At 45.7% G+C, this 27,802-nt stretch overlaps 1 protein-coding gene across 1 annotated transcript; it reads right to left on the bottom strand.

Moving 5' to 3' along the window:
* Positions 1 to 51: 51 nt before the first annotated feature.
* Positions 52 to 25,880, bottom strand: mpp2a (MAGUK p55 scaffold protein 2a). The gene is made up of 13 exons (XM_062531167.1): positions 25,857 to 25,880; positions 18,398 to 18,446; positions 13,151 to 13,254; positions 11,184 to 11,336; positions 9,026 to 9,184; positions 6,436 to 6,663; positions 4,020 to 4,151; positions 3,281 to 3,380; positions 2,756 to 2,824; positions 2,113 to 2,274; positions 1,618 to 1,820; positions 770 to 898; positions 52 to 375 (listed from the first exon to the last, which is right to left on the bottom strand). Exons 2-13 carry the CDS (start codon positions 18,426 to 18,428, stop codon positions 199 to 201), a joined length of 1,647 nt encoding a protein of 548 aa, XP_062387151.1. The 5' UTR covers positions 18,429 to 18,446; positions 25,857 to 25,880; the 3' UTR covers positions 52 to 198.
* Between the last annotated feature and the right edge of the window lie 1,922 nt (positions 25,881 to 27,802).

Raw genomic sequence — 27,802 nt, 5'->3', positions numbered from 1 at the left:
TCTTCCATTGTTTCCTTTTTCACTCTTTCTCTCCCCTTCTCTCCTCTCACTCTCTCTCACACATACACAAATATCAGAGCTGGGAATGTTGAATATTTGGTCACCAAAAAAATAGTAACTAAAATAACTGTAATAATACCAAATAAATAACACACTCTCACTCTCTCTATCTCTCTCACACACACACACACATACTCCTTAAAAGACCCATCCCACCGGAACCCACTGTTGAGTTGCATTCAGCGTCTGCAGCGAGGATTTGAGAGCTTGGTACGTGTCGTCCAGGCTCTCGTTGACAATGGTGACATCGAAGAGGTGTCCGTACGCCTGCTTGAGCCGAGCACTCTCCTCCGCAGTCCTCTTCAGCTCCAGATCCTGCAGAAAGCATACAAACAGCCATCGCACCACTTAACTGACCCGTGTCAAACGCGCATAAAAACAACACACCTGTACACCTACAGTGCCCTCCAAAAGTATTGGAACATGCTAAAGTCGACAATACAACATTTTCCTTAAAATACAGGGGTCATACGTATTGGAACGCCTATGTTAAATTCCCATAGAGGCAGGCAGATTTTTAATTTTTAGTTATTTCATGGATCCAGGACACTATGCACCCTGATAAAGTCCCCTTGGCCTTTGGAATTAAAAAAACCCCACATCAACACTATACTGTACCCTTCACCATACCAAGAGATTGGCATGGTTTTATTTCAGTTAGCCTATTAGCTGGTTTCATTCTCATTGAGCTCGATGCATTCTCTCTTACCGTCAGCTGTTTGGTCACCACACCGGCCTCAAGGGCTGACTTGTTCATGGCCTTGAGGACCTCGAAATCCGGGGCTTCGAAGAACACGACATATGGCAGAAACTCTGACGTCCTAAGAGCCTTTAAAGCCTGCAGCACACAGAGGGATGCAGACGGTCATTTCTTTTTCTGTTTTTTTTTAAGTCTATTTTTTGGGCTTTTGCCTTTATTTGTATATGATAAAGGGTGAGTGGGAGAGAGAGAGATGGGGTGGGATCGGGAAATGACCGCAGGCCGGACTCGAACCTGGGTCCCCATAGGCACTCGGATCCGTGTGTGGTATGACAGACAGACATTTCTTAATGGATAAGTCAGCTTGGTCAGCAATATAACAATTCAAAATATCCAAACTATTGGCCTGAGTGTACAGTATAATACAAAATGTAACTATGGTACCAAAAGTGAACAAACAACATCATCATTCTCTATATTCTCTGGCATCGTGCTGTTTTTGTCACACATTTGCAGAACGCTTTCACGTTGTTTCGAAATCCACTTTCAGTACTTGTGCAATCCACCAGAGGGCGCTCCATGACGCATCACATACGTAACATCACATCGCACCAAACTTCCTGCGTGGGGGTTGTGTTCGTGCACTGGTGTGGCAGGCAGCGCTATCCTGCTCACCTGTGGGCCGACTATCCTGCTCACCTGTGGGCCGACTATCCTGCTCACCTGCGGGTCGACTAGCCTGCTCACCTGCGGGTTGACTAGCCTGCTCACCTGATCCTGTTCACCTGCGGGTTGACTATCCTGCTCACCTGCGGGTCGACTATCCTGCTCACCTGTGGGTCAGCTATCCTGCTCACCTGTGGGTTAACGTCCAGGATGCAGATGCGGCCGGCCTCCACCACCTCGTGGATGGAGTCGATCTTGGTGCCGTAGAGGTTGCCGTCGTACTCGCCGTACTCCAGGTAGCGCCCGTTCTTGATGTCGGCCTCCATCTTGCTGCGCGTGGTGAAGGCGTACATCAGGCTCTCCTTCTCGCCGGCCTTGGGCTTCCTGGACGTGTCTGTGGACGGAGACACACAGGAAGCACACAGCATTGAGTCATGCACAGTGTGTGTGTGTGTGTGTGTGTTTGTGTGTGTGTGTGTGGTGTGTGTGTGTGTGTGTGTGTGTTTGTGTGTGTGTGTGGTGTGTGTGTGTGTGAGTACGTATATGTTTATGTATGTGTGTGTGTGTGTGTGTGTGTGTGTGTGTGTGTTAGTGTGTGTTAGTGTGTCTGTGTGTGTGTGTGTGTGTTTGTGTGTGTGTGTGTGTGTGTGTGTGTGAGGCCAGTGGCATGTGTGTGTGTGACTCACGGGGGATGGTGGTGCCGTAGTGCTGGGGGTCGGACACCAGCAGCTTGTTCTTGAGGCTGCGGCGACCCACCCCCTGAGCTCCAATCAGAACCAGCGTCTTCCTACGGAACGGAGGAACCTTCGCCACCTCCTCATAAATCAGCAACTCATGCCTGTCAAACTCTGGGGGGGGGGGGGGGGGGAGAGAGAGGGGGATAGGGAGAGAGAGAGAGGGGAAGAAAGAGAGGGAGAGAGAGGAAGGGAGATGGAGATGGGTAAAGAGAGAGGGGGGATATGTAGGGAGGGAAAGAGAGAGAGAAAGGGGGGATAGGTAAGGAGAGGTGGGGTGGAGATGGATAGAGATAGAGAGAGAGAGGGGGATAGGTAAGGAGAGAGAGAAGGGGCGGTGGAGATGGGTAGAGAGAGAGAGAGAGAGGGGAATAGTTAGGGAGAGAAAGAAAGAGAGAGAGTTTTGGGAATGGAGATTGTCAGAAAAGTTTGAAAGATTAATAGGAAATCATAGAGAGCATACAGTAGGAGTGGAGAGACAGAAAGCACAGCAGATTGACAGGCAGACATAGAGATTTGAGAGCTCTGGAAGATTAAAGAGATTAGAATGAAGTGAGCCATTCAAAGAGAATAAAAAAACAGCACTAAAGTCTACCTGCGTTCCTGGTGGTCACATACATCATCTTCTTCTTCTTCCTCCCACCGATCCCATGGCACAGCGCACCTGAGGGAGGCAGGTGAGGTCCGTCAGCATCCACATGCACACCTGACCACACCTGTGGCCTGCTACACCACCTAATCCATGGGGCTGTTGCGAGCATTATCCGCATACAAAAACACTACTGCACGTTGGGTGTAATTATTTTTCAACTTTCTGACTGTCAGCCTTTGTGAAACTTGTTATGAAACTATAAAGTTTATAGTTGCTTTATTTGTTGTTTGGACAACATAACTTTAGCACTACCACAGAATGCTTGCCTACTTCAACTAACTATTTAACAGGATTTTTCCTCAATATAAAAAATAATTTCACTTCATTCTCCACTAGATGGCAGTGTGTACAAGCCAGACATTAACCACCATCTTGACTTGATTAAGGAGCACTCTCATTTCTAAAAAATGAGAACTATCAAATGCTCATTAACCTTTTGGAGTGCCCGCGTGAGGAGAGACCACTCACCTGCCGAGAGCGCCACGTCCGTCTTGACGAAGGCCTTCCTCTTCTCCTCCAGCAGCTGACTCGGGATCAGCCCCGTGCAGCCGCCCTCCACGCGCCGCGCCTGTGTCGGACACAGCCAACACTGACATGAGCACGGCGTGGGACGCTGTGAGAGAGCTCTTGTACCCACTCAAACACACTTAACCTCGGAGATTTTTTAATGGTGGCGGACGGTGGCGATGGTGGTGATGATGATGATTCTGCTCTCACTTCTGGAGGGATGGATTATGTGCTCTCGTTTACAAATGAGCTCAGAGGGGAGGGAGGGGCGTGCTGAGGAGATGGAGCAGGGGAGTGGGAGAGGAACAGGAGAATGATGTGAAGAGTTTGGGGTGTGAAAGTTCTTGCTTTTCTATAAACATACTGTACTGTATATTTGGACTATAAGAAAATACTGATTCTATATTGCGATGTGATGCTAAGTTTTGTGGTATTGTATCATTCTGACTAACAGAATAGGCCCTCATAGCCATTTTCTACTGATATAGACAAATGCTGCAAGCCCTGTTTTCAGACTGCACTAAAAGTAGGGATTGTGGTGAATGCACAACCCACTGCTCTCTTTTAAGTATGGAGGAGACTGACAAACAAAACACAGATGAATGATTTCCTATTGATAGCCCTCTCCCTCCGCACACACACACACACACACACACACACACACACACACACACACACACACACACACACACACACACACCTGCCACCAGTTGACATCTTCTTGATTGACGATCAGGAGGATTTCACCGCAGTCAAACTTGAGGCCGGCCTCCTTACAGGGGATCAGGTTGTCATTGGCCGGGTCGTAGTCATAGTGGCACTTCACAAAGACCTGGGGCAGAGAAGCACAACGGAAGGGGCCATTTTAAACACAAATGCATATTTCTTGAAGGGTCATACCCATGAAAGCACTGGATGTTGATACTGAAGACACCTTGCAAAATAACAAACAACACATGAGCACATTGACGGTTTTCGATTTCTCCTAAATAGCAACCAGTTCAATTCACTGGACTCCTAAAGGAACAGAAATGGAACGCAGATTATAACGTTACCAGATGAAATGGGGATATTTTGAGAGAGGCGGCGTAGCAAGGAAGGGTGAGTACTTGTCTCTTTCTACTAGAGGCACACACACACACACACACACACACACACACACACAGAGAAGGGTGAGTACTCGTCTCCTTCTCACGTTCTGATTTAACGTAATCCCTCTGAGAGCACGGCACCTCTGGAGGCATGCAGCTCAGCTCACACACATCTTTTGACGTCTTCATCTCTCTTCCTCTTTTTCCCTCCCTCTCTCCCTCTCTCCTTCTCTCCCTCTATCTCTCTCTCCCTCTCTCCCTCTTATCTCTCCTTCCCTCTCCCTCTCTCTCTCTCCCTCTCTCTCCCTCTATCTCACCCTCCCTCTCCCTCTCTCTCCCTCCCTCTATCTCTCTCTCCCTCTCTCCCTCCCTCCCTCTCTCCCTCTATCTCTCCTTCCCTCTCTCTCTCTCTCTATCTCTCCCTCCCTCTCTTTCTCTCCCTCCCTCTATCTCTCTCTCCCTCTATCTCTCCTTCCCTCTCTCTCTCTCCCTCTCTCTCTCTCTCTCTCTCTCTCTCCCTTCCCTCCCACTCTCCCTTCCCTCCCTACGTACGGACACCCGCCCGGAGAGGAGAAAACGGAAAGCCCAAAAAAGGAAAACTGGGATTGCTCAGCTCCCAGAACTGGTATCCATGACAACAGAGAAGAGAAAAGTGAGGCGGAGTGGGACGGAGAAGTGCGCTGATGCGTTCAGTGACATCACAAACCCGTAGCCGTAGGGATAAAAGCTGGGAGCTCTCGGCTTTAACGTCACGATTCTCAAGGTCTTCAGATTGTTAAATCTTTAAGGTCTGCGCCAAACACTTGAGTAAACAAGAGTGTTTCGTTTTGGTTGGATGTGAATCACGGGCATCCTGTTCTCAAAGACCATCCGTCTCTAAATGGCCAGGGGACAGCATAGCACATGAAAGTACCTGTGTGAAGTGCTCACAGCATCCTTACATTAAACATTAAACATCAAACACATAAAGTTTAGAACTTCACTCTTGAGTGGCCAGGAGGGACCACAATCTCCTGTAGGATCACCTGTAAAGTGCATTTGTGTGTGTGTGTGTGCCTGTGTGTGTGTGTATGTGTGTGCGTGTGAGTGTGTGTGTGTGTGTGTGTGTGTGTGTGTGTGTGTGTGTGTGTGTGTGTGTGTGTGCGTGTGTGTGTGTGTATAGTATGTGTACGTGTGTGAGTGTGTGTGTGTGTGTGTGTGTGTGTTTGTCTGTGTGTGTGTGTGTGTGTGTTGCTAATTCTGTGTCAGAAATTATTGGTGGCCTCTATCTCTGGAGAAGGCAATGTCTTCCACTGTGGTTATTTACACATTGTAGTAATTTATTTGCTAAATGTGGTGACATTATACTGTCCTGATTAACATTTGGATACTGTGTTTAGAAAGAGAAGGAGGGAGGGAGGGAAGGAGGATCTTGAGCACGACGCTGCCACTGGAGTATGTGTGTGTATGTGTGTGTGTGTATGTGTGTGTGTGTATGTGTGTGTGTTTATAAATGTGTGTGTGTGTTCATCTGGCGCGGCGGGTGGGCCTCCTGGTAGCTGGGCAGGATCTTGAGCACGACGCTGCCGCTGGAGTGTGTGTGTGTGTATCTGTGTGTGTGTGTGTGTTTTTTTTGTGTGTGTGTGTGTGTGTGTTCACCTGGCGCGGCGGGTGTGCCTCCTGGTAGCTGGGCAGGATCTTGAGCACGACGCTGCCGCTGGAGTATGTGTGTGTGTATGTGTGTGTGTGTGTGTGTGTGTGTGTGTATGTGTGTGTGTGTATGAGTGTGTGTGTGTCCTCACCTGGCGCGGCGGGTGTGCCTCCTGGTAGCTGGGCAGGATCTTGAGCACCACGCTGCCGCTGGCGTGTGTGTGTGTGTGTGTGTGTGTGAGTGTGTGTGTGTGTGTGTGTGTGTGTGTACCTGGCGCGGCGGGTGTGCCTCCTGGTAGCTGGGCAGGATCTTGAGCACGACGCTGCCGCTGGAGTGTGTGTGTGTGTGTGTGTGTGTGTGTGTGTATGTATGTGTGTGTGTGTGTGTGTGTTCACCTGGCGCGGCGGGTGGGCCTCCTGGTAGCTGGGCAAGATCTTGAGCACGACGCTGCCGCTGGCGTCCTGCAGCATCTCCTGCAGCACGCGCGGGTCGTTGGCCACCTCGCGCCCGTTCACCTCCTTGATGATGTCGCCCACGTGCAGCAGGCCCTGCTGGTCGATCATGCCCCCGTGGAGGATGCGCGCGATCACCAGCTCGCCCTTCTCCACGCGGAACGTCACGCCCTGAGGGGGAGGAGGTAAACAAACAAACAAACAAACAGATAGGTAAACAAACACATCAACACACATGGGCCACCGTCGTGCTGCTCTCTACGTGGGAGTCACCGTCTAACGGTACAGAGATTATATGTACACACACACACACACACACACACACACACACACACAGACACACAAATATAAAGAAAACACACACACACACACACACACACACACACACACACAGACACACACACACACACACACATACACAAACATAAAGTAAACACACAAGCACACACACACTCTCACACATACACACATACGTCACACTCAGCAGGAAGTGAGGGAAAATAACACACATGAGTGGCAGATCAGTTGGATAACGATGCCTGACAGCACAATGCATGATGGGATAGCTGTGTGAGATGCCTGTCTGTGCGCTGCATCCCTTCACTGCATCCCCAGGGGAGAAGGGCCTGTCTCACTTTCAACGCAAGTTTGACTGGCATTCCAAACTCTGCAGGCTCTCAACTCACTCTCCAGGTCGTGACAGTTTTGTGGATATAGGATGTAAGAATTGTTCTATTCAAGTATATTTTGAGGGTGTTTAAAAAAAAAAAATGGGAAAGAGACCTCCTCTGAGTTTTGCTGAAAGTTTCCCTACTGCTTTGAATAAATAGAGCTTTATTTTGAAATGGCTGAAAGTCACAATGGTACCCATTAGAGTTATTATTCCACAATCATTATTTATCCGAGCGAGTCAAGTGGGGGAGGCGAATAAATAGGCAGGTACGGGTCTCTGGTGCCGGCTGATGTGTCTGGGCACAATGCCGAACGCTAATGATCGCAGCCTGGTGTTCAGAGGCTTTGTTGTGTTCATCAGGCCTAATTTCTCCCAACAAAAAGACCATTTCCTCATGAACACACATGGCATTTGACACACAGCAGCCAATGAAGTACCCACCTGCACTCACCCCACCTGCAGTAACAACAACAGACGACTAGACCAGGCTACTTCAGAACCACCTCACCTGCTGTCACTGAGGCTAGGTGTGTGCAGGTGCCTGCCCAAGATGAAGTTAAGTTTTTTCAGTAATCCCCCCCTTTGAGTCTTTGAATATTACAAACTCCAGATAATTGCAGGGCTGATAGATAGGAAATTATCTGTGCCTGAAATTATCAAATACATTCAAAGACAATATGGAGAATAGCCTTTGTTGACATCGTACACCATGCCTGAACTCTATCAGGCCTGTAATCGCATCATTATTTATTCTCTACGCATATAAATATCTTGCATAACGGCCCTATTAGCTGCTGATGTAATAATCACATACTGGCTAGAGATATTGATCTCCACACAGTCCACATAGAGCAGAGGAATGTGCCTTACTGATATAATATTGAAACACTGAAAATGGGCCTTTAAATAACAGATGACCTGGTGCACAGTATAGAGCATTAGAGTAGATATAATGATACAATGACAGAGCTGTCTCTGCTTTTCTGTGATTATGACATTTCACTTCCGACTCAGTAGGTGTGACTTTACTTGGGCAGAGAAAATTACTTTATATTATTTATTTAGCTGATGGCTTTATGCACAGCGACTAGAGATCCGGCTTCAGAAAGTTAAAGTCCTGGCATGTATTGGTTCTACCTGTGCACTTCACACAGCTGAGATTTCACTTGATCTACCTGGCTTAAGAGTTGTGGCAGGACATTAATTAAGAAAATAACCAAAGTCAAGCAATCGATAGTTGCAGCCTTAAGACATAAACGCACACAAACACACACAAACACACACAGACACACACAGACACACACAGACACACAGACACAGACACACACACACACACAGACACACACACAGACACACACAGACACACAGACACACACACACACAGACACACACACAGACACACACACACACACACACACACACACACACACACACACACACACGCACACACACACGCACACACACACGCACACACACACACACACACACACACACACAGACACACACACAGACACACACACATACACACACACAAAGACACACACAAAGACACACACAGACACACACAGACACACACACAGACACACACACAGACACACACACACACACACACACACACACAAAGACACACACACACACACACACACACACACACACACACACACACACAGACACACACACATACACACACACAAAGACACACACAAAGACACACACAGACACACACACAGACACACACACAGACACACACACACACACACACACACACAAAGACACACACACACACACACACACACACACACACACACACACACATAAAGAGACAGTCGTGGAGAAACAGGAAACAGACTCCGTCCTCACCAGGTGTTCTCCCGCCACCTTGCGGATGCCCACCATCCTGATGGCGTCGGCGGGCACGGGGGGCAGCGTGGGGACGGGCGCCTCGATGAACGCACACGGGCTGGAGGGCGGCGTCTCGCACGTCTGGGCCGCCACCGAGTCGTGAGTCTCCAGCAGGGACTGCCAATCAAACGCCACCGCACACACACACACACACACACACACACACACACACACACACACACACACACACACACACACACACACACACACACACACAGTCAGCAAGGACAAGACAAACATGGGGAAGTATACTACATTACATCACACTTGGCTGATGCTTTTTAGCCAAAGCGACTTACGACATGGTAAGCAGTCTAAGCTTTTTAAGCAATTCTCACAACAATTTTAGGAAAATCTAAAAAAAAAGGTTGAGTGCAACAATAATGCCTCAGTGAGTGCTGTTTTTAAACAGACAAGTGTCAGTTACAACCAGGTGGTAAGTGTAGGATCAGCAAGACTAGTTTTACATGTACTGTAAGTCGTGCTATGAGAGGAGATGTTCTTTGATGAGCCCAAGTGGCCAACATGGGGAAGTGTATACTACTAACTAACTGCTCAAGTCACCGATTACACTGTGTGCTGTGCACCAGCGTTGGGCTTAGTTTTTCTTTAACATAATATCTGTACATAATTTCCCCTTGGGGATGAATAAAGTATATCTATCTATCTATCTATCTATCTATCTATCTATCTATCTATCTATCTATCTATTTATTTATTTGCCATGTTTGTCCTGAGTCCCCAGCAAGGACTACCAATCAAACGGCACACATTCAGCAAGACCAAGGCCAATATGGAGGACGTGTGCTGCTGGTGACTACACAAGTATAAAGACTTGGGTTTAGTTATGTTGTGCCATGTCTGTGCTTAAAAGAGGACACTAGGCTTTGAATGAATATAATAGCTAAAAATAGTAGCAGAGTAAGCTAAATTTAAAAGCATGAAGGTAGCAAAGTGAGCTAAATACAGCATGTGGCATATCTGTGTGGACTACGTCCAATGTAGAGCAGCGGACCACATCTGAAAAGATTTTGAAGATGCTTTTATCCACAACAAAGTGTTGAAGCTTCAACTAAAGCTCTCTACAATTTATGTCCTCGCACTCACTGTGTGTGCTAGTGTGTGTGTGTGTGTGTGTGTGCGTGTGTGTGTGTTTGTGCGCTGTGTAGTTCTTGAGCATCAGCTGTTTGGCGTTTGTGTGTTGTGTGGTACCTGGGCATCTGTTGCTAGGGGTGTGTGTGTGTGTGTGTGTGTGTGTATGTGTGTATTTGTATGTGTGTGTGTGCTGATTAGTGCTTGGGCATCAGCTGCTTGGCATGTGTCTGTTGTGTGGTACCTGGGCATCAGTTGCTAAGGGTGTGTGTGTGTGTGTGTGTGTGTGTGTGCGCTGTGTAGTGCTTGGGCATCAGCTGTTTGGCGTATGTGTGTGTTGTGTGGTACCTGGGCATCAGTTGCTAGGGGTGTGTGTGGCTCGTTCGTTGAGGATGTTGGTGAGCTCGGCGGCTGTGTTGCTGTGTGCGTGCGTATGTGTGCGTGTGTGTTCAGCGGTGCGGTGCAGTGCGGTGGTACCTGGAAGTGTGGCTCGTTGAGGATGCTGGCGAGCTCGGCGGCGGTGTTGCTGCGTGCGTGCGTGCGTGCGTGCGTGCGTGCGTGCGTGCGTGCGTGCGTGCGTGCGTGCGTGTGCGTGCGTGTGCATGCGCGGTGGTACCTGGAAGTGTGGCTCGTTGAGGATGCTGGCGAGCTCGGCGGCGGTGTTGCTGCGTGCGTGCGTGCGTGCGTGCGTGCGTGCGTGCGTGTGCGTGCGTGTGCGTGCGTGTGTGTGCGTGCGCGGTGGTACCTGGAAGTGTGGCTCGTTGAGGATGCTGGCGAGCTCGGCGGCGGTGTTGCTGCGTGCGTGCATATGTGTGCGTGTGTGTTCACGTGTGTGCGTGCGTGCATGCTTGCGTGTGTGTGTGTGTGTGCGTGCGCGGTGGTACCTGGAAGTGTGGCTCGTTGAGGATGCTGGCGAGCTCGGCGGCGGTGTTGCTGCGTGCGTGCGTGCGTGCGTGCGTGCGTGCGTGCGTGCGTGTGCGTGCGTGCGTGCGTGCGTGCGCGGTGCGGTGCAGTGCGGTGGTACCTGGAAGTGTGGCTCGTTGAGGATGCTGGCGAGCTCGGCGGCGGTGTTGCTGCGGTGGGTGAAGGGGCTCAGGTCCCGCAGGATGTCCTGCACCAGCTCCACGTTGTTGTCCCGCACCGCCTCCAGACGAGGCTCGCCCGGGATCTCCGGCTCCTACACACACACACACACACACACACACACACACACACACACATATAACACATACACACACAGACACAGACACACACACACACACACGCAACATATATACACAGACACAGACACAGACACACACAGACAGAGAGAGAGAGATATATAGAGAGAGTAAGACACACACACACAAATATGTGCTTATTTAAAACAGGTCCCTGTTCTATCTCCACTCCGTTGCCTGTCCAGCTCTGTGCTGTGACAGCGTTTGATGTCCTAATTGAGCATGTGGGTCACGGGAGCCTTTAGAACAGATGGCTCTTCACGCTGACGGAGAGCCACGCTGATGTGCCAGATCACTGTCAGTGTGTCTGGGCCGCTTCTCCTCTCTGTGATCATGGCAGAGCGCCAGCGCTCTCAAGTGCACTCGCACACAATTAGCAGACTCCGAGGGCCAGATGCAAAACATCGGGAGCAAACGCACGGAGAGAGGAGAGACGTTCAGCAGAGCTGCGCTGTGCTGTGCGTACACTGTTTACATTAAACAGACGGCAGTTCTAAGTGACCTAGAGGACCGTATGCGAACGCTTAGACTTGTAAACTTGACTCGATGTGGCATACACGGTACAGGGAATGTGCGCACTTTACGCGTGTGTGAATTCCTGGGAACTCAAATCACATTTTGTATTTGCTAATGGCTTGCGCTACTGTTTTTTTTTTTTTTTTTTTCGCTACACAGCATTCAGACTGAAGTTCTGATTCCGCTTGACCTCATCACAACAGACAAGTGTCATCAGGTGTTGTCAAATGTAGCTTACGACTAACTTCATCAAAGGTGATCTCTTAGGTGATCAGACCTTTTACTGTCATAGATCCTTCCATCCAGCAATCAGCAAAATAGAAATAATTTAGTCACAAGGCATTAGTAAAATGTTCTGTGATAGATACTTGCTAATTGCTAATTGCTTGAAGCACAGAGATCTACAAACTACTGTGTCCTACATGGGGCCGTGTAACTGTTGCTCCTGTAGATGCTGTTTGATAAGAGTTTTGGAGTCCTGCATGCAAACTGATCTTCTGTTCCTCATTTTGAGATGCTATATTTAACTTCAACTGTCACTTCTTATCTTCCCAGAGGGAAGCAGATCTGACATGGAGACACTTGCTCCAGGATGGAGAGTGGCCAAGCTTGAATGTTTGTGTGCCGATGAGCGAGTAATTGGTTGTGTGTGTGTGTGTGTGTGTGTGTGTGTGTGTGTATGTGTGTTCAAAAGCTGGTTGCTAAATAACATTGATCTGTTTCAAGCCTTTTTTTCCTTGTCATTTCCTTGTCATCACAACAAACTTAGCATACAACAAACAAGCCTTTGTGAATATTAGTGTATTCTAGTGTAATATCCCAAACTTATTTCCTTATATGTAATATGTAATGTATTGTTTATCTGCTGGTGATGCAATGCTAGTATTGCTGTTGTGTTGCTGAAAACAAACGCTGCCACAACGGGAGGCGTCCATTGGCTCTCTGACTCACTGTGTTGTGAAGAACGTAACACAGACCAGAATGCATAAAGCTTGGTCCCATAAGGAAGTTAAATCAATTCACTAATTACTGGTTGTCACAAGTCGTCAGTGTGTGTGGATGGGGTGTCTTGTGTTTGTGTGGTAATGGGGCTGTGTGTGTGTGTGTGTGTGTGTGTGTGTGTGTGTGTGTGCCTGTGTCTGTGTCTGTGTCTGTGTCTCTGTGTGTGTGTATGTGTGTGTGTGTGTGTGTGTGTGTGTATGTGTGTGTGTGCGTGTGTGTGTGTTTGGGGTGGCCCTGGGAAGGGCAAACTCACCACAGGGCTCTCCATGATGCCCTTGAGGAAGATGAGGTCGAGGTCATTGGCAGTGGTGGAGCTGTTGCTATCGCTCAGGGTGTCGAGAACCTGAGGCACAGCCGCTGAGAGACAGAACACAGAGAGTCAGAGAGAAAGAGAGAGAGAGAACACAGTCAGAGAGACAGAGAAAGAGAGAGAGAGAACACAGTCAGAGAGACAGAGAAAGAGAGAGAGAGAACACAGTCAGAGAGACAGAGAAAGAGAGAGAGAGAACAGAGAGTCAGAGAGAAAGGGAAAGAGAGAAAGAGAGAGAGAGAGAGAAAGTAAGAGACAGAAAGAGATAAAGTGAAGCATGAAGGATAATAATGCAATAAGTCTATGTTCTTTGAGCTACCATGATGGCATTGACATAAAATGTCAACCCATTCAAAGTAATAGAAATGTGTTTTGTATAAAACTAACAGGCTTATGGAATTTAGAGCACGGCAAGAGAGGTGACAGTACGACATATTATTATGATATTTGGAGCATGATGCCATGTCATTGCAATTTTTTATATTTTATAATCCATAGGGTGTGTGTCAATCGATTCTGCAATACGTGGTTACATTTTGCATGGAGCCTCTACAGCCATCTGGGCCCAGTGAAATTGTCCTTCACGGACTTTCTTACCAATTTCTGCTGTGACACAAGAGGAGATTAAGGTCGTGTACCCTATTGTAGACTGCAGAGGACTATCAAAGCAGGATATCAAAAACATATTGCAATGTTTTGTGCCACATGGATATGATATATTGTGCTGAAAATGTCACAATACTATTACACTAAAAAGTAAAAATACTACTACATGATATTGTTTCGTTCAACTTGCTGTAATAGAAATGTCTTGCAATTACAACAATAGCAGAGTTGGCAATTATAAAAAGCTAGCTAGCCTGCAAATCAATGTAATGCACTTAGCAACATTGTGCTTTTCTTTCTAGGGTCTAGACTACATTGTAAATACGTCTACTCTATGCAGCCAGAAGGACAGTCTAATGTCTTTACTGTAACTGTGTTTCAAATGTCTATGTTACACAGATGATATAAATTGTTATTCATAACATACTATCTAAAAAAGTGGCAGAGTTTACGTACTGTAGCTTTAAAAAGAGTGACGCATGAAACCCAACACTAACTTTAGACACTGCAAAACAAAATGCTACAACTGCAGAATAATCTAACACACTTGCACTGGTTTTTATGCTGAGTTGAGTGCATTCAAAATAACATCCATTAGGCAAAACCCGAAAAAAAGCCACAAACAGGCAGGCTCTGACAGAACCACAGACACAGTTCCCCTCCTGTAAACCAAGCCCGTGCCCGCCATGTTTTACTGGGTACTGTTGCCGCACTGTGGGCTGCAATGAAAGCCATAAATCATTCTTTATCATCATTTTCCACCTGTTCCACTAGTCCACCATAGACTGTGTGAGACTCATATAAAACCCACGTATGCCTGCCAGCAGTGACTTCTTTTAATATCAGCTCTGTGTTTTAAAGCTCATCTTGTCTAGCCTCATTGAATCAGCATTTAATGTGTTTTTTTCTCCCCAAAACTTTGTCCAAAGTGGAAAGTAGAACCCTCATTTTTAAAGCAGCGACTCAGTTCTTGCATCCACCATTTTATCGGAGCAGAATTCCCTTTGACCGAGCTTATTCTTCCAGCAGGTTCATTAAAGTGAATACCAAGAGTGGAGACATACACGAGAAAAGTCAATATTCTGCCCAAAGCATAAATGATCTCTATCGAGTCGGCATGAAAAATTGATGACCAGGGGGCTCAAGGACCGCTGAGGAGAACCGAGGGTTTTAGACGGTTCTCAGTGACTTACAAATGGTTAAGGGATAATCATATGAAATATCTTTTCATTTACAGATGCGAAAGAAAGGAAAATTATACCCCAGGGCTGTTGATGGCAGGGAGATGATAGCGTCCTAAGAGCCTGCTATGCTAAGCTTTATAAAGTTAGGGGTTCATGCAGAAGTACATTTTCAGAGTGTGTACTTTGTGTATACTCTATGGGGCAGATGTACTATCGCCTTTGCGCCTATTCAAGATGTATTTTCTTCGCAACATGCGCATACAAACACTTTATCTGAAGACATCTACATAAGAGTGACATGACACTGTGGCAGGGACATATGAACCCTAACCTTGTGTTTCTTTTTTTTTTTTTTAAGTATATTTTTGGCCTTTTTGCCTTTATTATGATAGGACAGTGAAGAGGTAGACAGGAAACAAGTGGGAGAGAGAGATGGGGTGGGATCGGGATATGACCGCAGGCTGGATTCGAACCTGGGTCCCCATGGGCACTCAGACCCGTAAATGGTATGGACGCTGTAGCCTGCTGCGCCACAGCGCCCCCCCTAACCTTGTGTTTCTGACATGTTCATGACAGTGTCATGTCACTCTTATGTAGGCCTAGATACCTTCAAGTAAAGTGTAACCAAAATGTGGCATGGTATGTACAAACAGGCCATACGAAAACCGCGGATTGTCGTAGGAGCTGAGAGCGGCAATTTGTGCTTTTCGGTGTCATGCATAGGCTATGCATTCATAGGAGAGCCAGGGGACAGTGGGAGTTTTGTGTAAAAAAGATAGGAGAAGCTCTAAAATGCGCCTAATTAGGTATTCCGTTGTATGTACGAAAATTGCCCATGAAAGCCCACGTCTGTTTTGCTGTGAAATATGTATCTGCCATGTAAAAGCAGCCGTTAATCCAAATTGTGGTTAAATGCATCAGTAAGAGAAACTCTCAAAGACAACAAAATTCAGAGCGCCAGTTTTGCATTTTCATATCAAAAGACACCTTAACTTTCGCTGGCCTTTCAAATGTCTTACTTTCACTTTCATGTCATCCACTTAAATTGTCCTACTTGCTAGGTTTGACCAATCTTCCATAGCCTACAAGGGGAGCGTACCTATGTTCCCAAGGTCCTATGTTCCCCACTTTGTATGGGACCGGGGAACATAGGACCCTTTTTTCCCTTAATTTCAAAAAGGGTCCTATGTTCCCCGGTTTTCCCAAAAAGGGTCCTATGTTCCCCGATATGTATTGAAACCGGGGAACATAGGATCCTTTTGGGAAAAACCGGGGAACATAGGACCCGGGGAACATAGGGATGACCCCCCTACAAGCACTAGTAGTTGGAGTAGAACTACTGCTCTTCATTATCTCCCTGCTTGTTGACATCTTATCGCTTGTGATGTGCTGTTACTGTACTGTAAGTTGTGAACGTTCGCAAATTGCGATAGGGGGTGAAGAAAGGCACTGATTACCAATGAATGGCAGGTTTGAAAAATACCATGTAAACTGAAGAAGCTCAATGTGCACTTTCTGGTGGGTTGGCCATGGCGCTGAGAACGCTGCATTCGCAAATCTACAGTACATATGGCCCAGAGTGTATTTGTGTGTGTGTGTGTGTGTGTGTGTCTTTGTGTGTGTTGTGTTCTGTGTTTGATTGATCCTCTGGATCGATTATTAGAGATCAAGACTGACAGCCGATGGCCACCTCTAATACACACACACACACACACACACACACACACACACCAGGTTCTGGGGCCACGGACGGGTCAGTTCAGAGTCCTGGTGACTCAGCCTCCGAGGTCTGCCTGCCACGTGACCCATGCCACCAGCGGTGTGATAACACACACACACACACACACACACACACACACACACACACACACATCCACTGTGGCTTCTCCCCTCTCATCCCCCGTCCTGTCTAATCTCTGTGTGACTGATAGCGCTGAGCCACCGGGAGCTCTAAGTAGCACTCCAGCAGCTATCAGGAGAGGATTAAATCCAATACAAAAGCTTATTCCTCGGCCGCGTTGTGAGATAGCTAAATAACTAAAACACCGTCTTTAAGGACCACTCAGAGAACTCGTATCATATAATCTACTATAATCTTCACGAGGGGGAAGCTACATGCTACTTTTGCTCATCTGGCGAAACATGGTAGCCTAGTAACAAAGGGCTTATTCTAAGTTAAGTTAATAGGCTACCAACATGTCTGTTACTCTGCCACCTTTGTTTTCACTCTTTACAGGAAATCTGATGAAATAAAGTGGTTAATAATATGCAGAGCGTATTAATATGACGAAGGCACAACAGAAATATATCTGCTGTTGGGGTTCTGCTTTGAGATCAGCTATGATCAGGACATTACTGTCATGCTGTGCCTTGTGTGCATGCAACCAAGTGACAGCTAACCGCTAGGCTAACTAATACAGTAATATTATGGTGTGCTAATAACCGCTAGGCTAACTAATACAGTAAGATATATGTTGTGTAACCGCTAGGCTAACTAATACAGTAAGATATATGTTGTGCTAATAACTGCTAGGCTAACTAATACAGTAAAATATTGTGCTAATAACCGCTAGGCTAACTAATACAGTTAAATATATGGTGTGCTAATAGTGTAAAGGATAAAAGAAGCAGTAACAGTTTCGCTGTAAAACTTGACATGCTGGGGGCGCTGTGGAGCAACTGGCTACAGCACCCGCACCACACTCAGGTCCAGCTGCCCAAGGGGGGCCCCGGTTCAAGTTCAACCTGAGTCTGTTTACATCTCACCCCATCTCTCTCTCCCACTCGCTTCCTGTCAGTCTCTTGACTCTTGACATGCTTTTAAGTCTGGTTTGGGTCTAGTGCAACAACAACGTAATTCTGAAAAAGGAGTTCCTGTTTCTTCATTGCATCGCTATTCTTTTATTGTATGGTATTTTTTGCACATGTGTGCAGACAATTTAATGGGACCTGAAATATTAATAAAATAAATGAAAAAGGAGCATCTTTTATCATTCTTCTAGACCTATAAAATATTTATAATACCAAAATATCTTACTCTACATTTAAGTAACGTCAGTTGAATCTGAATGAATGAATACTGGCATAGCCATTCATGGCATATTCATACCCAGTGTAGCTGTCATTGTAGATTAGTTGAAGGAGCTTTTAAATGAGAGCGAGGGAGAGAGACATTATGCTCATCACGTTTCTGTACTATGGTGTTTACTATATTTCTTTCAGTTTATGCTTTGGCAACACCATTACCCTTTAAACTTCCATGCCAATAAAGCATACGGTACTGAATTGAGTTTAAGTGAATAGAGAGAGAGAGAGAGAAAGAGAAAGAGAGAGAGAGAGAGCAAGAGAGAGCAAGAGAGAGTGACGGTTAGATGTTGAGTCACGACTGAGTCCAACTCACCAGGCTCCGTGCCGGTTGATGCCACAGGCATGTTGACTGAATCCCTGGACTGGAGAGAGAGAGAGAGAGAGAGAGAGAGAGAGAGAGAGAGAGAGAGAGAGAGAAGCAGGAAGAGGGAGAGAGAGAAAGGGGAGGGAAACAGAGACAGTTGATCAAGGGCCTGTTTCAACAACATTTATGAGTTCTATACTGTATGGAGGAGCACACGACTCTGCCATAGATGCACCAGCAGGGAACACACAAGAGAAGGGCACAGAATATATGCAGGGAGAGAGAGAGAGCAGGGATAGATAGAGAGAAAAAGGGAGAGGGAGAGAGAAAGGGGGAGTAGATAGAGAGAGAAAGGGAGATAGAGAGGGGTAGAGAGAAAGGGGGAGTAGATAGAGAGAGAAAGGGAGAGGGGGAGAGAGAGGAGGGAGTAGATAGAGACTAAGGGAGAGGGAGGGAGAGGAGGGGGAGAGGAGGGTGAAGCGAGCAGGAGGGAGCATCTGGGCAATCTGTGGTTGCTATGACAACATATAGCCTGGTCTATACATGAAAAATGGTGTGTTTGTGTGTGTGTGTATGTGTGTGTGTGTGTGTGTGTGTGTGTGTGTGTGTGTGTGTGTGTGTGTGTGTGTGTGTGTGTGTGTGTGTGTGTGTGTGTGTGTGTGTGTGTGTGCGCGTGTGTTGGGTTGGGATGGGGTGCAGGGCTTGAGGGGGCGCTGAGACAACAAAAGGCCAAAACGTGCCCCCACCATTCTAATGGCAGATCTGCACAATACCACCAATAGAGCCCCCAGACACCATGGCAGGTGCATACTGAAGAGGAGGAGGAGGAGGACAGCACACACACACACACACACACACACACACACACACACACACACACACACACACACACACACACACACACACACACACACACACACACACACACACACACACACACACACACACACACACACACACACACACACACACACACACACACACACACACACACACACACACATACACACACACACACACACACACACAGCCTCCCCACTCTAATGGTTCCTGTGTTTGAATAAATGGCACACCACGGAGTGTGTGCACACACACTGGGTATTATTTGAAATAGAGGATGAATAGCGAGACAGAGTGGAGAGATGACAGGGGAAGTCTCGCCTCGCTAGGCAAACACAAAAGTCTGTCACAGATACCAAGCAGCCAAGCGCCAATCCTCCAATACCTCCAGGTCCAGGGTGTCAGATATTCTCACTTAGCGGTCCCATTGATCCTGACATAATATCTATAAGAGCCTCTAAATTAAAATATTGAATTTTAAGACAATTCTTTTAGCAGTTTGATTTCGGAGGCCTATAATTAACACTTCAACCTTGTCAGTTCTATAATGAAATCAGCCCAAATTGATTCCAACACTTACAGCAATGAAATACATTTTAAACAGAAATCCCCAAGGTAAGTTACACATTGGTTTCCCTGGATACACTCATGATGCTGCTGACACAGATACACACATTTTTCATAATGACCAAACCTGTTGCTATGGGGACGCTGATATGATGTTAGCATTGCTGTTAGAAGCACTCCAGTGTAATGCACACTCCACTCATTGTGCTACGAGAAAACATGTCAATACACATGCTCAGTCATCTGAACAGCGGATTAATGCCGTTTCACTCAGACCTATTTGGTATCCATCAAAGATCACTGTTAATATTTCATCTGAACATCCTATAACTAACATTCCTGGCCAAAAAACTTTAAATTAATTGTTACCACTCAATTAGGCTACTTATAGACAACTAGTTAAAGAGGACATAGAATGGATGAATCGAGTATTGTACTGTGTTCCCTGATGTTAAAATAGTATATATTCAACTTTGATTTATAAAAAATAAGTAACTAGTTAAGGATATCATCTGAATATTAATAGGACTCTAGATCTGCATGGCATGATGAAACATGACCAGATCTCCACTCACCTATCAGAGAGCTCTAAATAGACCACTACCCCTTTCAGGTTGCCCTATTTTCATCAGACCACTCGAGGTAATGCATTCCCGTAACCACGGCGGGTCACTATGGATGCCCGGTTTCCTGGTCTCTGAGGAAGTGAATCTCAGTCATCCATTAGGACGCGTTAAGAGGCTCAGAAGGTCATCTCTCTCTCGCTCCTCACCTTCTCGTGCGTGTTAACAACCTGACATTTGCCTCTCCGCGCGTGCGGAATGTTGATGAGAGGACGATAGGGACAATGCCAATTAGGAAATGTAATTGCTCGTTTGATGCACAGGTAAATTAAACACACAGAGAGCCTCTGGACTGATGGGGCTGGACTGGCTTGGCTTGACTCAGCTTTGTTCCCTCTGAGTCAGACAGACATGAATATTCATGCTTGTTTGTCGCTGAGAGTGAGACAACACACTTGTGCTGTTTTGAAGCAGATACTGTATGCAGACAAGGCTTCGGGCCTACCCTTAAAAGCGACTCATTTGTATTTTATTTGTTATCATTTGCTTTGCAGTCCTCCACATTTAGGAAAACATCTGAAGCAAAAACAAAACAAACAAACAAACAAATAGCCTGAACAACAAAGATATCAATAAATTCTACGCATTCAGGAGCAGGGATGCCTCTAAGTCACTCATTAACTAATTCAGTCGGCACACAGAATCCCCCACAGACAGAAGCCTGAGATGAAGAGGACACATGGACCTTGATGGATGGGAAATCCCAGCTCTATATTCAGACAACACGGAGGAGGCTACTCCAGGACATGCCAGATCCTTCGCTTACAACTTGAATTGGAATTTGGATTGGAACCTTGGAGAGCGTTAGAACAGAATGTCTGAACACAAACTCTGCATCCACTTTCCTCTCTTAGTGGTTATGGGTAGATTATGAATAGATGCTACATGACTTCTATTCACAAACAAGTTCAGAGATTGTTAAGATTGTTGAGGCATTGCCGTGGTGATGATTCATCTAACAGAAGAGGATTCCAGTCCCCAGCCCTTTGGTGAAGCCTCAGCTCATATATGCATGAAATAAAGGCTATGGTTTGAGCATTCAGGAGTTTAGCTGATTTGAGGTCAGTGCTGATTAGCGTTCCTACCCCTCAGAGTTGATTTATTTATACACAGCTCTAGCCAACACATCCCCAAAAGCTAAAGACAAGCTTCCCTGGGTCCTGGGGAAGAGGGGAGCAAACGCTTAATAAATTAAGCAGGAAATCACTGCTAATTTGGTCCTTGAGTGCTGAACAAAACAACCTCCTAAGACTCCAAAGTACTTCCCAAAAATAAGCAATGAAAAAGAACAAACAAGATATGAATACAAAATCTCCCAAACTCCACAAAGAAAACATAATTATGCACACCGTAATTGCTCATCATTTGCGGAAACAAACAAAAATGAATATCTTATGCAGCTGTATCAGCGCGAGGCCTTGTTTTTGTTCTCTGAAGCACTATGGTTCCACTCAGGTCCTGTCCTGGGCCGACACTCATTATTAGGTAGACTAGAGACTCACTCCAGCGGTGGCACACACACACACACACACACAGACTGCAAACTCAGCATCAGTGGCATCCCCCTCTGGGACAGGATATGGGGGTGGGGGGGGGTGTATGTGTGTGTGAGTGTGTGTGGGGGGGTCTCCTTCTCCTCCACTCCCCCACCCCCCACCTGGCCCCTCCACCCACCCCCACCCCCTAGCCTCCTTAAAGTGCCAGCTGAGGACGTGTAATTAGGCTGGCTGGCTATCTGAACACCAACCATCTCCCAAATTACTGGCCTCACTCTTCCGCTCCTCATTTCACCCTCTTGCATCCTATTATATCATCTCATCCCTCCACTAAACATCCATTTCTTCCTTCTTTTTCTCTTCTATTTCCAATCTATTCTCTGGTCTCAAATAACCACTCTTGTTTGCTATCGCTCAAGCCTAGTAGTCTGCTTCATCTAGGCTACTTTCTCCACTCCTCCTCCTCAATTTCATTCCTCTCTCCACCTCTCTCTCTTCCATACTTTTTCTATCCCCCCTTCTCTCACCTTCCCTTCCTGGTTCCACCAGTCCCTTGTGCACATATACGGCCATTCCTTATGGTCATTTCATGACATTGTGCTAATGACATCCCAGGCCACTCCTCCTATGACATCACACACACACCCCTGACTCACCATCTGCTGTATCAACCCCCATGGTGTGGACCGAGGCCGAGACCCACCCAATGTGTGTGTGTGTAGTCTGTGTGTATATGTGTGCCAGTGTGTGTGTGCGTGTGTCTGTATGTATATGTGTGCGTGCCTGCGTGGTGTGTGTGTGTGTGTGTGTGGTACCAGTGAGTATGTGTATGTGCGTATATGTGAGTGGTGTGTGTATGCGCATGTGTGTGTGTATGTGTTCGAGTGTATATGCATGTGTGTGTGTGTGTGTGTGTATGTGTGTGTGTGTGTGTGTGTGTATGTGTGTGTGTGTGTGTGTGTGTGTGTGTGTGTGTGTGTGTGTGTGTGTGTGTGTGTGTGTGTGTGTGTGTGTGTGTGTATGTCAGTACAGAGTCTGCCTCCTGCCTCGCCAGGGACCTAACACGGACATCTCCACAGCATATCGGAGCCTGTGCTCCTGTCACCTTCTCATCACAGTCAACGCTCGCTGTCAACGGCCAGCCAACTGCCCGACCTCCTCACTCTCCTCTCACTGTGTCCACATGAGGGATGACCACAACCCCAAGCCAGAGAGCAGGGTAGTTAGAGAGGTGGTAGTGTAATATCAAACGGCATTCCCCCACAGCAAGGATGCCCTACCAATCGATCGCGATTGCACAGTGAGCCCCAATCGATCACAAGAAAATTTTGCGCAGACTTGAATAACAACCCCTAAATAAAACATAGGCTGACTGATCACGGGACATAGCCTGGCTATCATCAAACTAAACTCAATCTTTAAAGATTGAATTATTAGGCTGGGGAGTCTGTGCTGTATTTCTACTGCACAAGAGGCGTGATCAATGGGCATAGTTCAAATGACGCTACGCTTGCATAGTCCTATAACCAATCAGATCAACGATCCGGGTGTGCCTGGTGGATAAGCTGGTTTGTGATTGGTTCCAGCAAACGTGGACAGGAAGCAAGAGAGACAAATGTGCAGGTTTCCAGCCTGAGCTGCAGAGCGAAATCCAATCACTGGCAGATCGGGCTGGGTTTACCTAGTCTACATGGGACATGAATAAGCCTGTATTTGCACGATCTATAACAACAGACAACACTCTTCAGCTTGGCCAATTAATATGTACGCCTATAATTTGTAATCTCAATGGAGATTGCTAATAACGTCTATTAATAAACATAAAAAGTTATTTAATCTCTAGCTTTCTAACAGGTTGAAACACCACAACCCCTTGTGTAGCATTCAGGAATATCCCCAATATCCAACACAACTATGTTCAGAGCAGGATGAGGACAACCTGAGGTTGTGTGTATATTAAACATTGACTTTGAATATATGTGTTTCACATCACATTAGACTGAGTCTTACTATTCAAGTAACCAACAGAATGATACTACTACTATTACTACTCATGAAACTACTACTAATAATATATACAATGATAATAATAAAATAAAAATAAATATTAATATATATAGCTGCTAGCAATAATGAACGGGGTCCAATCAGTTTTATAGCTTGGTACAGGCCTACTGGTCAATGGGCATTGTGATTATAGAACTGTGAAAAAACTGAGGAAGAGTAGAATTGAACTTGCAGATGGAGGCCTACAGTGCGCAGTACGCACCAGTGTGTGTATGTACCGGTAATGATCATGGCTCTCTATTTGGCTTGGTATATCTCGGGACACTGTCATCTTTAAAACTAAAAGAAGATCGTGGTTCACAAAAAGATGCACACCCCTGCCCTACAGTCTGAGAACAGCATGCTTATAACGCTATAGAACAGAACATTACTCTCAGATATAGAAAAATAAGGTACGAACAGGAATGAGCAATATAGACTGTAAACTAGGCTCACAGCACAACAGTTCATCCTGGGGTATAAAGTTTGTAAAAGGTCTCCTAAAGCATTGTAACATGAATTATACTTCTCTTCTCCTCGCTCGCTTTGAATAAAAGTGTCGGTAAGTGAATAAATGTAAATTATGATGTATGAAAATAGTAGCCTACCATTCAATACTATCTTGCCGCAAGTCGCATCAGCCACGGACATTACATCACAGTAATCTCTGTTTCAGTTTCCTGCTGTATTTTGATTAACTAATGCACAACCACTTTCACTGAGAGTTTTGGGATCTTACTGACAGTTACAATGCCAATTGGAAAGCATCTTGTATGCCACTACTTTCATACTTGGCTTCAGTGGTCATAATGCCAACTATTCCAGCTCGGCTGTTTTCCAGTGCAGACTTTTCAGGAGACTGATGGAGATGTTGGGAGAATAAAGCAAAGTAGGTTACGAATTTTCTAGAAACCAGACTACTATAAATACACCTGACTTGAGTTTGCTCCAGTGGCGGTCAAACGGACTAACAGGGAGAAAATGCCTCTTCTCTGTCAGAAAGGTTGTGTGTTGTTTACGTATGACTAGATAGAGTGTTTGTGTGTGTGTGTGTGTGTGTGTGTGTGTGTGTGTGTGTGTGTGTGTGGTCATAGTGGCTATAAATTGGACAAAAGGTCCATACACAGAGATCAGATGAAGGATAGATTTGACAGACACACAGGATGCAGTAACAACAAAGGGGTTGACATTAATCTAATGTAAATAGTAAATATCAATGGTTTAAACTTCTAGTCAATTTCATGTCAAACAGTTATTTCAATTTATCTCAATATCAATGTCTTTGTTGTCCCACCACATTTCTATATTAGCCCATCCAGTCAAATATGTTCGGGCCTAAATCATGCCACTGTCATCAAATATTGTCATAGATTTGTTATTACATGTTGATTAACTACAGTAAGAATCTTGTGCTGTTGTGCCTTCTCTATATAATGCATAATAACCTCAATTTAGCCACCGTTAGATCATGCTCTGATTTTGGCCTTGTGGCAGCAGGAGCAGCAATAGGCTATCATACAGAGTAAACACATAACCGGGCCACCAAGCTTCCATACATTATTAATTCGCATCCTGCACTAAAGAACACACACTGAATATGTTTTTCAATGGAACATTTTACGTAGCACTGCATTGTGCTTCCCGGAACATTATGGTCCTCGTTTACGAACCGCTCCGCACTAAGATAAACAATGTGATGCATGCACAATGCCAATGTTTCGTCCTGGTGGGTATGTCTGTCTGACTGAAAGGAAAACATATGGCCGCGTTGACTAGGATGAGGAACATGAAAGAACACGTGAGCATATAACGTCGGCAAATCAACCAAATGCTCTATTTTACAGGTAACGTTACGTTTAGACGCTATAATAGCACATTTCTATTATCAACACTGACCTGTGCTCTCTCGTGGTCGCGTCGTTGTCTGTGTTTAATTTGATGTAGCCTCCCTGGTCCGCCCGCCACCAATCGTCAAACCACAGTCCAGCCGACGCGTACCCTTAAAGGGGAAACGCATTGATGTGGGCCTCACCAATCTCGCGGCATTGATTCTCTGGTGCCATTTTCAGTCACGAAGCGTGTTACTTTAAGAGGTACCACCTCCACGCTCGGATGCTTTTTATTGTTTACTCATTGATCTTAATTTATTCGACTGATGTTTCCTTCTGAGCTACTTTGCTCAAGTGTAGACTTACGTGTCGAAAATGTAGCCTAGATTTTCAGTAGGCTAGGCTTCATAACTTGTCAACCCCTTGACCCTGCCCTTGATGATGCCGTTGGCTTTGTAAGTCCTCATCATGCAAGTTTCCATATCTATCCCATACCATTGCCTATTAATATTAATTTCACATTAATTCATTGGTGTATCCACATCTATGAAAGGTTGTTTTCAGGTTCCCAGACACTAACTGTCTGTGACAGTCTTAGGCTGGGTGAAAACCAGACTAGGACAGTCTGATCTGGTCTGAAAAAATCTGTGAACTTAGTTTAGACATCAGACTGCACCAGGCTATCAACATTAGTCACTGTATAGGCCTAGGCTATGTCAGCGTTCATGGCATCAGGTTTACTCAACATTAAGACAAGCCACAATAAGCCACTGTACACAAGTTTCTGACACGTTCTGTATTACTGTAAGTCAGGATGATTAAAATGAAATTCCCTAGTAACTATATTATAGCTTAATCATAGCAAACAAGACTACCTGATAATCATCTCAGTGGCAGCTACTTGGATGAATAGGCTAATAGGCCTATCATCATGGCTTGAGAGACGACCCATTGAGAAGTTAATGTGTCGTCCTGTCCGTATCATGATGCAGACTCCCAGCATAATTATTACACCTAATGACTAGAAGGATTTGGATTCAGTTAATTAAATATTTCTGACAGGTTGAGCAAGATATTCATTGATATATGTGCAGTTCTCCCAGACAACAGAGCCGTTTCAGTGTAGTGAGATTCTTAAAACCAGACTGGACAAGTCTGTATGGAGCAGATTATAACAGCAAGTCACAAACTCTCAACTGACTCATTCAGAGACAATAACTCATAAACTCTACTTGAAAATAACCCTTTTGAAAATCAGATCAACGTGTTGTTCAGAGGGATTTGGTGAATATTTCACCAATAGCGGTGTATCCCAAATGTAATTTAAAGTAGTAGAAAGGGTTCCCAAGGTCTGTGAAGTATAAGGTGTATGAAATCCTGGCTATCTCTATATTCATTAGACTTTAGTGTATTTATCTGGATGTGCTCTTTTCTTCAGTAGTCGAAGCCAGTTTCTCTCTTCTGCCTTAAGTGGAATGTATAAAATGACAATACTGGGGTTATGCCTTTATGGAGATATTAGTAGCACTGCTTTGATATGTGGCTTATGCCTTTATGGAGATATTAGTAGCACTGCTTTGATATGTGGCTTTGTGTTAGGTTAGTTAAATTAGTCAGAATTGTTTTTAGGTGCCTGCTGACTACTTCTCATATATTAACAACTGTCCCTCGAGTCTATCAATTAGATAGATAGATAGATAGATAGATAGATAGATAGATAGAAAGATAGATAGATAGATAGCTGGATAGATAGATATTCATTGACTCTCTGAGTCATCATCTCCTTTCTGTCTATTCCATGACCACAGCAACTAGGTCATACAATAAGATGTTCTACAACGAGAGTAAAATGGCCATCCGACATCAGACGTGACAAGACTGCCATCTTGTGGTGATGAGAGGAACTAGAGGCTCAAACAAACTAAACATGATGAGCCCATCAGGGGAGATAAAGCCAGAGAGGAGAAGAGAGAAGGTGAGAATGAACAGACGAGGCAAGGCAGGACAAAACAA

Source organism: Sardina pilchardus, chromosome 3 (assembly GCF_963854185.1).
Source record: "Sardina pilchardus chromosome 3, fSarPil1.1, whole genome shotgun sequence".
Classification (NCBI taxonomy): Eukaryota; Metazoa; Chordata; class Actinopteri; order Clupeiformes; family Clupeidae; genus Sardina; species Sardina pilchardus.
Note: the sequence above shows the minus strand (reverse complement) of the source record. Positions and strands in the feature narration are given on the sequence as shown.